A 15,747-nucleotide genomic window follows, 5' to 3' on the forward strand; every position below is an offset into this window, starting at 1 on the left:
TTTACAGATAAGAAAAATTGGGCTTATTCAGGTTAAGTAATTTGTTCAAGGTTCGTAAGTAAGTGACAGGTCCAGGATTTGAACCTGGATTTGTCTGACTCTAGATTCCATGCAGGAAACTATTATTATACTACATGCAGACATCCTAGCTAGTTCTTTTAACAATTATTTCTTTAAATGTAGAACTTATATTTATCCTTACCAAAACTTGTTTTTCCGCCAATCATTTTGCAACAGTGAAACAGCAAAAGAACATAACTAATTCAAGTTTTGTTTAAGGGACCTTTACCTTCATGTAGGCTAGGATAATTTTAGAGCACTAAGATAATATGCAAAAACAGCAATCATGTAGTTTTAAAAAATTAACTCTGAAATTGAAGGAGAAGTGTGCAAAAAACTGTTTTGTTAAAGATTCATAGTAGCATTATAATCTGACTGAAGACGAAGAAGTTCCCAACCTTCTCGGACCCCTGCAGATGCCCAGATGTCTGTGCTGTCTGTCACCTCTTGATCCCAATTGCTTCTCATTCCCCTGCCCTTAACACAAAAAGAGCCTAAAATCTGTACTGACTTAAGATGGTAGTTTAGGATGCTAGTCTGCCATTTTCGCAATTTGCTGGCTCTCAGAATAAACCTGCTTTTCCTCCCACCCAAAAAACTCTCATCTCCTGAGTTTGTTTTTCAAGCGGTGAGCAGCCAAACCTGGGTTCAGTTACAATTTCTCGCTATCACAATTTTTAAAAACCTACTTTGGTCACCTAACATATTGGCTCTCTAGTCTGCCTTCATGTGGCCCCACCCATTCAGTAAGTAAGTGTTCTTTGCCTTCATGGTTCAAGGTGCCTGCTGAGTGTGGTAGAGGAGAATGAGTAATAATCATAGTGACAATCATAACCGACATTTTTTTAGCCAGACACTCTTCTAGGAACTTTACTTGAATTGTTTCATTTAGTTTTGATGGTTAACTCTATCGTGCAAATAAGGATGCAAGCACAAAGAATCCAAATACTGGGCCCAACGGTACTAGTGAATGCTCTCTCAGTTGAAATGAATTTATTACCCATCCCACTTTTGGGTGCAGTGTTCAGCCAGTTACACAATCACCAATTTCCATATACTTTTGCCTTTTCCATTGATAATGAATTATTCATCCAATGACCCGCTGCATCACAACTCATTATGCTATGTTTATAGACAATAAGTTTCAGCCACACTGTTGGAAAAAAGAGATACAGCTAATTTATGGCTTCTGACAGAAACTCCTCATTTCTTTGTTTGTTTGAGATGGGAGTCTTGCTCTGTTGCCCAGGCTGGAGTGCAGTGGCGCAATCTCAGCTCACTGCAACCTCCGCCTTCCGGGTTCAAGCAATTCTCCTGCCTCAGCCTCCCAATTAGTTGGGACTACAGGTGCCTGCCAATATGCCCAGCTAATTTTTTGTATTTTTAGTAGACACAGGTTTCACTGTGTTAGCCAGGATGGTCTCGATCTCCTGACATCGTGATCCACCTTCCTTGGCCTGAAACCCCTCATTTCTAATTCCACAAACACCATCTATCTGTTCAGTAATTTCTAGAGGGATCTCTCTGGGGATTGATATAAAATTACTGATACATGTTTTTCGGAATTCATTTTTTAGTTTTTCTTTTTTTTTTTTTTGAAATGGAATCTTACTCTGTCGTCTAGGCTGGAGTGCTGTGGCACGATGTCTGCTCACTGCAAACTCTGCCTCCCAGGTTCAAGTGATTCTCGCACCTCAGCTTCCTGAGTAGCTGGGATTGTAGGGACCTGCCACTACGCCTGACTAATTTTTGTATTTTCAGTAGAGACAGGGTTTCACCATGATGGCCAGGACGGTCTTGAACTCCAGACCTCAAGTTCTCCGCCCACCTCGGCGTCCCAAAGTGCTGGGATTACAGGCATGAGCCACAGGGTCCGGCCCATTCTTTAGTTCCTTTAAACACAGACAGAATTTCTAATTTCTGCTTGACTTGCCCATCTCCATAACTATAACTGACCAAAGTAACTGACAACAGCTCTGCAATCACATCTGAGAGTTCTCCCACTAATCTGGGGTATAGTTTACCTTGCCCAGGAACTCAACTGCATTTTGAAGTCTAAATATTCTTTTCCAGTGTTTTCTCTATGCTGGACTTCAAGTTGCTTTTTCCTTCTTGAAGATTTTAAAAAGTATTCTCTTTACTGGAGTTGACTAAATTTAAGTAAATTAAATATTTTTGTTTATTTCTGTCACTTTCTACATGTAGAACCTGTCTCTTTTTTCTCCTCTTTATTTTTGCCCAAAGGTATTTTTTTAATATCTCTTTTGATGGATACCTATATGACAATCAGTAATTACCTTGGAAGTAAAAAAGATTAGCATGGGGTCGAAGAGGTCTTTAGCATTATCTGATTTGTGCCATGTTTTAAAAAAGCACACTGTACTTATATATCACTTGTGTAATTAAAAATTAATACTGCCTCCTTCTTCCTAAAAAACTCCCTTTTATTATCCTGAGTAGAGAGTAGTGAGAAAAGGATAAGCTTTCAGGACAGATAGCCCTTGGCTAAATCCTCGGTCCAGCATGTATTAGCTGTGCCTCTCAATTCAGTTCAATAACAGATATTTACTGGTTTGCTAAAAATTAATGTTCCAACAAGTTACTTTAACTTTTCTGAGCTTCTATTTGTTTAGCTAAATATGGAGATAATAGTAGCAAGCAGGTAGGTAATGAAGCATAAGAGTAACAGCACAAACTGTGCCTCTTGGGTACTTGGTATCAAACACAAACTTTATAGTTGCATGCCCTTAGACAAATTAAATGCACATGAATTGTGCACATAAAAAACATTAGGGTAGTGTCAGGCATGGAATAAATGCTGTATAAATGTCAGTTATTACTGTCATTATTATACCTAAGAGCTGCTGTTTGGATTAATATAGTAAAAGTTCTAAAGTTTCACAACAGTATCTGCACTCTAAATAAACGTTGAGTTCTCCCATGTCTCCTCTTTTAAGCGTATAGATGAGCGCTTTACACAATTTTTGTTTTAACCTCAAAGAACCTTACCTACATCCCTTCCCTTTTTAATAAAAAACCATCAGCTTCCTCTGGCCTTTATGTCTTCTAGATATAACTCTTAGAGATTAAAGATGTTCTTTAGAAATGCTGGCTCTATGCCTGACATTTTCTCCTTCCTTGGGTACTTCTTTTTAAAGCATATGGCCCAAGGTCATAGAGTAGCACAATTAGAATTTAAAAAAAATTGTTCTTACCTCATTCTGGCATAATGCCTGCTATACTCTCAACCTTACGTCAGGTGGGCCAGGCTCCACTACCATGCAGCTTTTGTGCCCAGTTATAAAAGGAACAAGAGTCCAAAAAGGCAGTCATATGTAGGGCAGTGAGGAAGCCAGACAGGGAGCTGATGGGTAGCTGCCCTCATGCTGTGGTGAGGTGTGGGGTGAGGCTGGGCCTGCTCCTGCTGTGAAGTCCCTCCTCCCAGCAAAAGGGAGAGAAAAGACTTTCATTTAGGCTGCGGGGCTGCTGTGGTGCTACTTTATTAAAAACATTTCATAATGTTTTATGAAACTATGAAATTACATATAAAATTTATTATGAAATACATGTTTTATGCAATTACATATAATATATTCAATAAAATATTCTGGGTTTTTTGGGTCAAATAAAAGTAATCCACCAACCCAAACATTTGTCTCTTGTAAAATTATCTCAGTCTGTGGTTTCAGTGATTATGTTGACATTTCATTGTCTTGTGACTTCTCTAATAATGTATTTTTAACTAGTGTTGAGGGCTGTCTGATGTAGAGGCAACAATTTATCCATATACGATGTTCGTGAAAAACACATTTTATAATCAGTTTGCAAACTTCCCCTTGTGCTTCTGTAGCCCTGAGGGCAGCATGGGCGACACTGGGCCTGGGCACAGCTCCGTCATCCCATCCCAACTCATGCAATAGTACCACGTCCTTACTTAGCCCAGAGACAAACTCCCGGAAGTTAATCAAAGAGTCTCCATTTTCATCTAATAACTGGAACAAGCGGGAGGCCAGAACGTCAGAGTGAGTTCCACATGCCCAAGGAAAGAGAAGAGCAAACATCCCCTTGAACTGCTCAAAGTCAATGCGATACTGTTCGAGGTAGGGCAGGCTGGGGTCATGCCGGTCCAGCGCGTTGCTGCTCCCGCCCCAGTAGCAGCTGGTGAGATGTTCTGCCTGAAAAAGAATGGATGATCACTGGGGATCTTCTTTTGCAGCAAATACCAGAAAGAAAAGGCCGTCCTCCAGTTTGGAAAGCGCTTTAAGTCAATCTGTGTGCATCCCCTGAGGCAGGGCTATAGCCTCAGGGCCCCCTCGGTCTCTTAGTTCTACACACACCTCCACTTGACCAGCCCTTCACCGCCTCCACACCAACCATTTCTGCAATTTACACCTGGAAGGTCTGCAATTACTGGGTGTAGGTAAAGAAAGAAAGGGAACTCTCCCCCACCACATTCTCTTCCCTCTTACCTACACACTCGCATACATTTTAGAACTAACTCCTATAAAGAGAAAGAAATTTTTTAGCTTAAATAGAATGCTACTTGAAAAAGACAGGAATTTAGGTAATGTGACCACCTTGTTTTCTAGGTGACAATAGTAAAGTCCAGACTTTATGTGGCTCACATGAGGTCAACCAACCAGTTAGTTAAAGCAGAATCATGATGAGATTTTGGGTTTCTTAATGCCCGCTGTAATGTCCCATGTATCATACATAATCCCCTGCTTCCCTGCTCACCAAAATCACATAAATAACATCACAGTCACACAGTATTCAACCTACAAGTGCATGGTCATCCAATTTCACACATCTGTAAATAGCTCCAGAAAAACTGTCAGCATAGGAACCACTCCGGCGAGCAGAATAGAGATTCGGACCCAGCAAAGGGCTTCCTGTTGCTGCCCTTGGAAAAAAGGCAGCCTCTTTATTCATGAGGTCATGGTGACTCTGGTAGAAATATCCACTCCTTTTAGAAAGACCACACAAAAAAGCATGCACTAGAAAGTTCTGAAAGAACGCCCTCAACCCCACACAGCCTTTATAGTTAACTCTGGGTGGCAGGTGGGGGAGAAAGGAGGAGCACAAAAAGGAGGACTTCGTTTTTACTTTTTCCATATTGTATTGTCTGAATATTTCACTATAAGCATGAATAAATATGGTAATAGAAAAAAAAACACCTTTGGCCAGGTGCAGTGGCTCATTCCTATAATCCCAGCACTTTGGCAGGCCAGGAGGAGGAACACTTGAGCCCAGGAATTTGAGAACAGCCTGGGCAACATTCTGTGACCCTGTCTCTACAAAAAAAAAAAAAAAGTTTAAAAAGTAGCTGGGCATGGTGGCACATGCCTGTAGTCCCAGCTACTTGGGAGGCTGAGGTGGGAGGATAGCTTGAGCCCATGAGGTCAAGTCTGCAGTGACCCAGGATGGTGCCACTGCACTGTAGCCTGGACAACAGAGACCTTGTCTTAAAAAAAAAATAATAAAAAAGAAGGAAAAAAAGCACTTTTGAAACTCTTTCTCTTTTCCATAGGGGTTCTGAAAAAGAGGAGAGTCAATTGTGAGTATGTTGTCTTTCTATTTTGCTCTCCCTTAGAAACGGAGCAGAGAAGATCAATGTCTTTTCACAATTGTTTATTGGGAATTGTAGTGAAAAAACTAAAAAGAGGAGTGGGAGTAGGGAAGAGAGGAGGAAGGAGAGGTGGTGAGCAGAACCAGTCAGGGTTTTTGCAAGGCGACCTTGAGAGAATAAAGGAAACGGTGTCAAAGTTCCGCAGGGCTTTGGGACTGCATTCCTGGGACTGCATTCCTGGGACTGCATTCCTGGCTGCAGGGTGGAGGCAGTGTGTGTCAGAGGCAGGAAGGCAGATGCTGAGGTCAGAGTGGCCTGCTGGGTTAAGCTGTATTCTGAATGAACATTAGTGGAGCCCAGCAGCCTCTCTGTGGGCAGCATGGTGTTGGTGACATACTCCAGGAAGGAACCCCTTAACCTGAGCTACATCGGTTGACAAAGGTTACCCAAAGCATTTCCTCCTAACTAAGCATCCCAAGTTGCTCTGAACCTGGCCTGAACGTGGGTGCAGGCACTTTTATGGTGCTCACAACCATTAGGATAAAACATGCCTTTCAGATCATCTCCCTTGTTCCTTGCTGAGAGCCCACAGACCATCATTTGGGGACTACGGGCCCAGAGACTGAAACAGAAGGGCTAATTTGGAAAGAGTTCAAGAGAAACCAGGTCAAAGGGCCCCTGAACCACATTTTCCATGATATCTGCCTTAGGGTGCATTCTTTAACCTTTTCTCCTCAAGTTCCACCCAAAAGCCTGTGCAGTCAGCTCCTTGGGAGGAGGACTGCATCAATCCTTTGTATCTCCAGAAAAATACTCAGAAATGGGCTTTCTTAAAAAAAATCTAAGAGACAGGGTCTCACTCTGTTGCCCAGGCTGGAGTGCAGTGGTGTGATCCTGGCTCACTGCAGTCTCAACCTCCTGGGCTCAAGCGATCCTCCCAAGTCAGTCAGCCTCTGTGCTACAAATGTGTGCCACCATGCCTGGCTAATGTAAAAAAATATATTTTTTTTAGTGATGGGTCTTGTTATGTTGCCCAGGCTGGTCTAGAACTCCTGGGCTCTAGCACTCCTCCCTCCCACCTCAGCCTCCCAAGTACCTGGGATTACAGACATGAGCTACTGTACCTGGTTCTAGAAATTGGCTTTTTGAAGTACTAAAAAGTCTGGCAGGGTGACTAACACATCGTGATGACTTAATAAATGTTTGAGAAAATGAATGAAAGCCAATTGAAGTGTTACAATGATTCCATAAAGTGTCCATAACTGAAGTTTTATATTGGATTCTTTAGTAGAAGAGACTCTGTCCCATCCCTGACACCAACCGAGTCTCAGGTTCTTCTGGGTCCTCAATAGAGCTGGGGAACTTGTGTTATCAACACACTGTTAGGAGAGGGTTTTGAGTATAAGAAAAGTGCTTTCCTCAGCATATTCTCAGGGTTCAAATGACACAGTTGTTATCTGAAGGTACACAGCCCAGAGAGCGCAGCAGTGCCCAGGTTAAGATGTGGCTTCGGCCGAGTTTGGTGGCTCATGCCTGTAATCCCAGCACTTTGGGAGGCCAAAGCAGGCAGATCACAAGGTCAGGAGTTCGAGACCAGTCTGGCCAATATGGTGAAATCCCATCTCTACTAAAAATACAAAAATTAGCCCGATGTGGTGGCAGGCACCTGTACTGCCAGCTACTCAGGAGCCCAAGGCGGGAGAATCGCTTGAAACCAGGAGGCAGAGGCTGCAGTGAGTCGAGATCGCGCCACTGCACTCCAGCCTGGGTGACAGAACGAGACTCTGTCTCAAAGAAGAAAAAAAAAAAAAAAAGATGTGATTTCAATGACTTCCAGATCCAGGACTTCTGTACAGTCATCCCCGGTCCTCCTCCTTTTGCTTTCCCCGAGTCAGCCTCCTCTGTACACTGTCACAGTCCTTTCTCTTACCTGTCCAGGCTCTTGCTGCCTCCAGCTGCTACTTCCACTTCCATTTAGATCCCCACAAGAATCCTGGCCCTGCCCCCATGCCCTGTGAAGACTTCTGGCCCTCAGCATCCCTTAAAAACCTGATCTCAGTTGCATCATTGTTTTCTCCTGCCTTACGGATCTCCAACTTACACTACATGGAACAATTAGCTACAGGTGCTTAACATGTACGAATAAAATATTCATTAGCTGGCACACCACAGAGACTGCACCCTCAAGTGCTGGAGGCAGGCTGGCGGGGGCGCCGCTGTCCACTCTGTTGATAATGCTGATGCTGCACCAAGCGCACCACCAAGCAGCCTGGACACCCAGAGTGCCTCCATCTTTCTGGGCTTCGGTTTCCTCATCAGAAGAATGCAGGGACTGTGTTATATTGAGAACTGATCACTAATTTATCTATTAATTCAACACACACGTTTGGAACACCTACGAAGGCAGAGACTCTAGTATTAGTACTAGTGCACTTTACCAGGCACTGGTGACACCAACATAAATAAAACGGTGGTGCCCTCCAGTGGCGAACAGGCAGTGGGCGACACCAGCAAGAGCAATCCTAAGCAACCACATTTTCTGACTGTAAGAAGCAGAATACCAGTGTTCAACTCTGGTTTTTATGCTCGTTTCTATTTCCTCCTGTACTATCTTTGCAATTCTCAAAACAGTCAAATTTTAGTTCTGACGGTAATTAGAAACTGTGATGAAATTGGCACCTGTATAAAAGGCATATTTTAAATTTTTTTTCCTGTTGATTATCACATTTTAACCTCTGATGCTGATGATACCTATGATAAAAATATTTTTTTTCCAAAAGAAAAAAATTGTACTTTGCTTTATTTATGACCATAATAATTTACTTTCTTATTAAGAATCAAGATTGGGGCCAAGTGTGGTGGCTCACACCTGTAATCTCAGCACTTTGGGAGGTTGAAGCGGAGGTCAGGAGTTCAAGACCAGCTTGACCAACATGGTGAAACCCTGTCTCTACTTAAAAAAAAAAAAAAAAAAGAAAGAAAGAAAAAAGAAAAATACAAAAGTTAGTTGGGTGTGGTGGTGTGTGCCTGTAATCCCAGCTGTCCCTCGGCAACAGAGTGAGAGATAGACTCTACCTCAAAAAAAAAAAAAAAATCAAGATTGGTAGAGGTGGAATTATAAAAGGAAAATCACAGAAATTTAACCAATTATGCTTTTCCTTGGGCATTTAAACAACTTTATTCTAACTACATAAGGGTGTTTTTACAGCTTAACACAGGAAATCACAATTTGCAAGAATTCAAGCAGAATTTAAACTTGATCACCATTGTTTTTAATATGTATTATGAAGCAATAACCTTTTTTTTAGGTTCAAGTAAACAACTAGAATATTATATGGAGTGCAAGAGAACTAAAACATCAACTTAAATTGGTTATAAGAATGTTTATTTTCATATTAAGTACTCCAGTTTTGCACTCTCAGTTCTAGCTTCCTATTTATATTATCCCTTAATTTAACAGAAAAATCAAGAACTAACTGAATTATTAAGGTGAACTCCTTTACTCCTCTGAATGGGCATAAATTTACTTTGAAACTCACCTTGAAAAGAGCATAAAGTTCTTCCAGCTCATCAATGGTAAAGGAAGTTTCTGTCACAATGGTTCGTACCTATAAAAATATTAAGCACAATGAATTTCACAAACTCAAAAAGTGTCATGCTGGAAAAATCCCTAATTTTCCCCTTTCAAATTGTTTTCAGTTCTGTCAGGCAGAATTCACAGCCAGCAGGAGTGTGAAGAAGGAATACAACAAAGGCTGCCTGCTACTTCTCAGACTTACCACATTGCGTTTCGTAGTATCCTCCAGTGTCTGGATCACTTTCAGTCTCTGTTTGAATCTCATCTGTTCAATCAAATCTGCCCGGATAGTTCCAAATTTCTGGAAAGGAGCAATATTGGTGTCTCTGAAAAAATCTCTTACAGCACATAATATCCTGTCTGCAGAATGCCTGCAACGCACTCTTGACACATGAAAGAAATGACCTTTCATATGATAGGCATCCTATAGCACACCTTTAGTCACTGTTTTAAAGCCACTGAGCAATTAGAAATAAATACCTGGAAATTCTCAGGCAGCTCAGCAGTTGAATTAAATTTCAGAGTCAAATGTATTTTCCTTAAGTCATCGATTTTGTCAAGAAGTGCTAAATAAGGCTACTTGTGTATGAACAAATGCTTCAAAGAAAGAATCTTCTCAACTAGCAGAAAGGTCTGAGGCTAACCATTAGACTAGAAGATTGGAAGAAACCTCCAACCCTGTGTGAGGCTCCCTGCTCCTGACCAGTAGGTTCAAGAGCATTTGTCCATCTGGCCCAGAAATGCATGCTGTGTGTCTCCTGATGGCAGGCACTGTGAGCTAGCCATCTCTTCAAGCTCCCTAGTACCCCCTAAATATTTGTTGTCAAAAGCCAAACCAGTCTATCTGAAGGCAGAGAAAGAATATGTAAGACTTTATATCTCTTAGGGATGCAAAATAAAGACAAAGAAACCCCACTTAAAATCTGGAGCTTAACCCATGGAAGCTGTGACTGCCATAGTTAAATATATTTGGAAATCAAAAAAGTATCTGAGACAGGTCTCAATCAGTTTAGAGGTTTATTCTGCCAAGGTTGAGGAAATGCCTGGGAAAGAGATGCAAGTCACAGTAGGCTATGTGGCTTGCACTTTTTCCAGGGAGGGTTTTTAGGGCTTCAATATTTAAAGGAGAAAATGGGCAAGAGGGGGAAGAAAGGGGAAAGCCAAAAAAAAAGGATGGGTATCACATGTTGCGCAAAAAGGTGGGGTAGAGGGAACAGTCAACTATGTATTTGTGTGGCGCTCAGTAAATCTGCACTTTACATAAGATAAAGTAAACATATAGTAGGGGAAGATGATAAATATGACCTTATCTTAGGGTGGGGGGGGAGTAGGTGGGGGTGATTTCTAGTCTTCCGTGGTCTTGTACCTGTGAAGAGCTGTTAATTTACATTGTCAGGGTGAGGGAGGCCCCCTTGGGAGACAGGAGGCCTTCTTTCTTGCAGCTATATGTCTAGTAACAAAAGGAAGGGCAGCTTTTTACAAGACTCAGTTTCCAAGCATAATTTTTCCCTTTGGCAATGAGTTTGGGGTCCTGAGATTTTGTTTTCCTTTTGCATAAAGGATAAAGAAAAAGCTGACAAACAGCATCGAGTGTTGGTAAAGATACGGTGCAACCAAAACTCTTATATACTGCTGGTTGGAGTATCAGTTGGTACAACTGTTCTGGAAATCTGTCTGGCAGTATCTACCGACTGAACATTCTTAAGATTCTCATATTCCGCTACTAAGTATATACCCCCCAAAAAAAGCATATATATATATGTGTGTGTGTGTATACATATATGCTATATATATATAATTTTATTTTTTTACCAAAAGACATGTGCTAGAATATTAATAGTGACACTATTAACCAAAAGTCAGTAACCACTCAAATGCTCATGCACAGAATGGATAAATGGCAATATCATCACATATTCAACTATTTTGCAGCAATAAAAAGAACAATGTATTTAAATCTTACAATCATAATACAAAGCAAAAAAAAAAAAAAAAAACAGAAAGCATATTCCGTGAGATTCCATTTGTATCAAGTTCAAAAGAAATCAAAGATAATCTATGCTTTTAGAAGTCTGGAGACGTATTAACCATGGTTGGATGGACAGTGACATGAAAGGGGCACAAGGGGCACTTCCATGTTGCTAGTATGCTCTATTTTTGATCTGGGTAAACAGTTACATGAGTATATTGAAACAGGCTTTAGAAAGAGTGCCTTTGTGAGCCTTTGACCTCTTTATCAACACCTACTCCCCAGGAATTTGCAACCATTTCTATCACCTCCACTTTTTCGTTGTTGTTGTTAAAAATGAACTCAATATGTTTTAAAGCTTGGTATTACCAAAATCGCAGTACAAACATCAAGTCACATGCCCACATGACAGAATTCAATTTATAAAATGTTTCTCGGGAAGCCCCCACTGGGCCCATGCCCAAAGAGAGCCCGACCCAAGCCTGGGATCTCTGGGTGGGTAGAAAAGGTGAGTATGGGGGTCGGGAGGGAACTCGGGGTAGGGGGAGGCGGACAGAGAGGAGGGAAAGTGGAGAAAAATGCAGACTCAGAAGCAGTCCATATAACAGCTCAAAAAGAGCTAGCCAGCAGTAGTATCACAATGATACAGTATATATCAAAGAAAAAATAAAAATAATTTGGCTGATACAGCAGGCTACACTGCCAAGAACCCAGATGGCGGCCTTCCTGCGGCCATCCGCACGGGCCTCCTCACCCACCATCTCTCCCGTGTGCCCACTCGCTTCCCTCTCGCTCACTTGCAGGCACTCTCTCGCTAGGAAACACGGAAAGTATTTTGTGTCTGGAGCTAGTAACCTTAGTCAAATGAGTCCTCTGAAGAGTCGCTGAAGGAGGAATGCACCTCAGCCTCTCGAAGCAGCAGACAAAATGGCCGCTTCCTGCTGGTGGCCAGCTTGGGTTTCAGAGATGGGCACCAGGCCCTCTTGGTCAGCTAGGGGCTGCCAGCTGCCTTGCTGTTCTTTGCCACCATGCCACACAGGAGGGAAGGCGTCAGTGTGGATCTAGCTGGAGAGGCCTTGGGCGGGCCACTCTCCTTCAGGAATTCTTCCTCTTCCTCTGAGTGCGTATTGTAAGAGTAGCTGCTCACTTCGGAGGCAAACGCGGAATGAGCCGACTTGGGCTGGCCTCTGGCCTTGAACCCCACCCCTATCCTCCCGGGTTTGGCGGCCCTTTTGTGTTTACCTTCTCTGGAAGATTTCAGAGACAGGTAGAGGCCCTTGGCCAGCACCTTCCTGTCCTTGCCCAGCAGGCTGTCATAAGGAGTTAAGTACCTGCTGCAGCCCCGGCCAGTTTTCGATTTCCCCCCAGCACTGTCCGAAAACTTGAAGGGTGACTTCAACTTGTCCTGCTTGGTGAAGGACAGGGCCTTTGTCGAGCTTGCCTGCCAACTGTTCCTGGTCGCTGGCCATCTTCTTCTTCTTAATCTTTATTTGACTTATGAAGTCAGACGAGGCCTTGCATTCATACCAAGTCTGGTTCCTCCCCCTGGCTTTCCCCATTCCAGTGAGGGCATTGTGTTCCTCCTCAGGCCCTTTGTGTCTCTTCCTTATTCCTGCTCCGAGCTCATAGTCATCTGATGTCAGCAGAGACTTGCTGCTCAGCTTTCCGCTACTGTTGCAGCTCTTCCCCCTCTTGCAGGGGGCGACAGGGCGCTCGGGGGCATGGGTCTGTTTCCGTGGCCTGCGTGCCAAGCTTCCATGGGACTCCTCATGCCTGTCCTCGGAGTCCCGGCGCCGCCGCAGCTTCACCAGCTCGCGCTGCTTCTCCTTGTACTGGCGCTGGACCTCGGCCAGCCGCATCTGGAAGTCCAGCTCCAGGGCGTCCATGTCCTCCAGGGCGTCCATGTTTTCCAGGGAGGACTTTTTGGGGTACATCCGCTCCTCCTTCTTGAGCATCCAGCTGTACTTCTTGTGGGCTTCAGCTCCCGTGGGAGCTGCAGGTTCTTGAGCGGTTCCCACCACGGGCCCATCCAGCACCTCCCTCAGCATGTGGCTGCAGGCTGCCAGCAGGCTCTCCAGTGAAGGTCGCGCCACCAGGGCCAGGGCCGCGCCACCAGGGCCCGCGCCGCACCTCCCATCTTCTGGCTCCTCCTCTCCAGTTCCAGCTCCACGATCTCGCTCAGCAGGGTGATGCCGTGCAGAAAGCTCTTCTCCAAGACAAGACTCTCTGCAGCTTCCAGCTTCTCCAAGGCCTGGACTCCAGCAGCACCTGGAGAGGGCAGAGGCCTGGCCTGGGGCAGCTCCACGGCTGCCTCCAGGGCGTTCATGCCAGCCAGTGTGTCTTCCAGGCTGGGCAGGAACTGCTCAGAGCTTACCTCTTCCAGGTAATCAGGTGCTACTGGGCACAGGCACGGCCTCCTGGGGCTCCAGTCTCAGGCACTGTCCCTCCCCGGCGGGCACGTCACAGTCTGACATTTCCAGGCTGGACTGAGGCTCGCTCCGGGCCACTTGGGCCAGGCCTTCCTCCGTCGGTGCCTCCGCCGCGGGCACCTCCACCGGTTCCTCTTTGGCCTCCACCAGCGTCTCGGTGTCAGCTGCCATCCCAGGTCCAGGGCGGCCATGCAGGGTTCTGTCCGGCCCGGGGAATCCAGGCGTGCTTCAGGCCCCTCTGCAGTCTGGGCACTTGGAGGGCTAGGTGCAGCCCTGCCTAGTGGCACTCAGCGCATGGGCCTCCGACAGGCCACCTCCGCAACCGCCTGCAGGGCTCGGGGTAGCCATGGTTTCCGTGGCGGGCAGTGGCAGCGGCAACTCCAGAGGTGGCAGCTCTGCGGGGTGCTCGTCCATGTCCTCCAGCTCCACCTTTGCCTCCCGCTCGGCCAGAGGCTCTTCCTCCGGGCCCTGCCGCAGCGGCTCTGGGATCTTGGAGGGGGATAGGCGGATGGGCTTGTCTTCAGACGAGAGTGTCAGGCACCTGGGCCCATCAGCTGGGAACAGCACAGCAAGGGCCAGGCTATCCGCATTGGCGGCTGCTGTGGGCTGCCCCAGGAAAGGGTAGGGCCTCGCGTAGTGCGGTGGCAAGGTTTGGAACGGGTACCTGGGAGGCATATCTGAGAACAAGGCCTGGAAAGTAATGCGGCTTCCTTCTACATCTCCAAGTCTTCCTTCTTGAGCACATTCTCGGGGGCCTCTTCCTTGCGGGTGATACCCGGGGTGGGCAGCGGGGAGGGCGGTGGCGGGCTGGTGGGGTGGGAGCTGGGGGTAGCAGGGTAGGTGTAGGCAGGCGGCTTGGACACGTCCTCCAGCTGCTGGATGATCTTGGTCTTCGGGGAGGCCACGGGGGACGCGCGGGGCGATGGCGGCAGGCTCACTGCCTTGCCATAGATGTTCGCAGGGCCGGCGGCCAGGCCGGGGGCTTCCGCAGCAGCATCCCGGGGCCAGCGGTGGCCAGGCCAGCCTTGCCCGCGGCCTCCAGGCCCTGGTTGCTCCCCTTCTCCTCCATCTCTGCCCGGTACTCCTGCGCCTTCAGCCACTCCAGCTGGGCGCTCCTTTGCAGTTCCAGGGCCTGGGCCACCCACTGCTGCAGGTACAGGAACTCCTGTGGCTGCAGGAAGTGCTGCAGCGAAAAGAGCTGCAACTGCTGGGCGTGGTGCAAGGGGCTGCCGCCCGGAGAGTACAGGACGGGGCAAAGGGGCGGCAAGATGGCCCACTCCATCAGCTCCGCAATGTGAGGCAGGTGATCGCTGGGAATGACCAACAGCTGGCCCTACTGGGAGTCCCTGACAAACTGGTAGGCCGACGGCAGGGAGCTCCCAGGGTGGGTGGGAATGCAGGGGCCATGCCCTAGTGCAGAGATGGGGGGCCCAAGCCCTAGAGGTGTCCGGCAAGCCACATGGACGTGCTGCCGAGTGGGACAACCAGGGGTGCCTGGCCAGATGGGCTGCGAGGTCCATAGACTAGCAACCCAAGCCTGCCAGCACCGGCCTCAGGTCACCAGGAGGTTGGAGTTCAGGCCGTTAGGAGCACAGCTGGTAGGGTGCAGGTGGGCCAGGTCAACCAGCTCCTTACTCTCTCTGAGCAGCTTCTCCCGATCTCAGTCCAGCCAGGCCCCCAGCAGCCGTTACTCCTGGTGTCTGGCCCAGGGTCCACACAGTCTTCATCTGCTAAGTTATGCCCTTTCACATTACTCAGTGACAGAGGACACTCCTGGTCTGCCAGCCCAGGCCCCAGCTGGCCACTGCCACCACTATCCTTCTGCCAGGCCACGGCCACTGCAATGCCCACCGGTGAGTGTCACACTTCTGCCTCACCCTGGGCACCAGAGCCCTCGTACCCGAAAGCCTTGGCGCTCTCCGGCCTTTCCCGGCCCACTTCAGCTGCCGGCCTCCACTTTTAACTACCCCTAAGCCACTATCCTGTCTTGCAAGAGCCTCTAAATACATCTCTGCACTTCCTCTAGGCAATGCATCATTATCTTCCCCCAGTAGTAAGAATATCAGACAACGCTCTTCCTTTGTTTAAAATTCCAGTGATTTTTCATCCTCTCTCGGGATAAAATTCCAAGGCCTCTAAGCCC

General features: G+C 46.4%; 1 protein-coding gene and 1 pseudogene across 1 annotated transcript in view; both read right to left on the reverse strand.

Annotated features, from left to right (window-relative positions):
• TBC1D9 (TBC1 domain family member 9) overlaps nucleotides 1-15,747 on the reverse strand; it is a 139,699-nt gene that overhangs the window by 9,179 nt on the left and 114,773 nt on the right. Inside the window, exons 14-16 of the mRNA XM_033215332.1 lie at nucleotides 9,409-9,507; nucleotides 9,169-9,237; nucleotides 3,995-4,235 (exon numbers count right to left, since the gene is read on the reverse strand). Of these exons, the coding sequence (XP_033071223.1) occupies nucleotides 3,995-4,235; nucleotides 9,169-9,237; nucleotides 9,409-9,507 (409 nt within the window). The remainder of the gene's footprint in view (nucleotides 1-3,994; nucleotides 4,236-9,168; nucleotides 9,238-9,408; nucleotides 9,508-15,747) is intronic.
• On the reverse strand, nucleotides 11,271-14,305 carry LOC117085950 (annotated as a pseudogene).

This window comes from Trachypithecus francoisi, unplaced genomic scaffold, assembly GCF_009764315.1.
Source record: "Trachypithecus francoisi isolate TF-2019V2 unplaced genomic scaffold, Tfra_2.0 Lachesis_group1, whole genome shotgun sequence".
NCBI lineage: Eukaryota > Metazoa > Chordata > Mammalia > Primates > Cercopithecidae > Trachypithecus > Trachypithecus francoisi.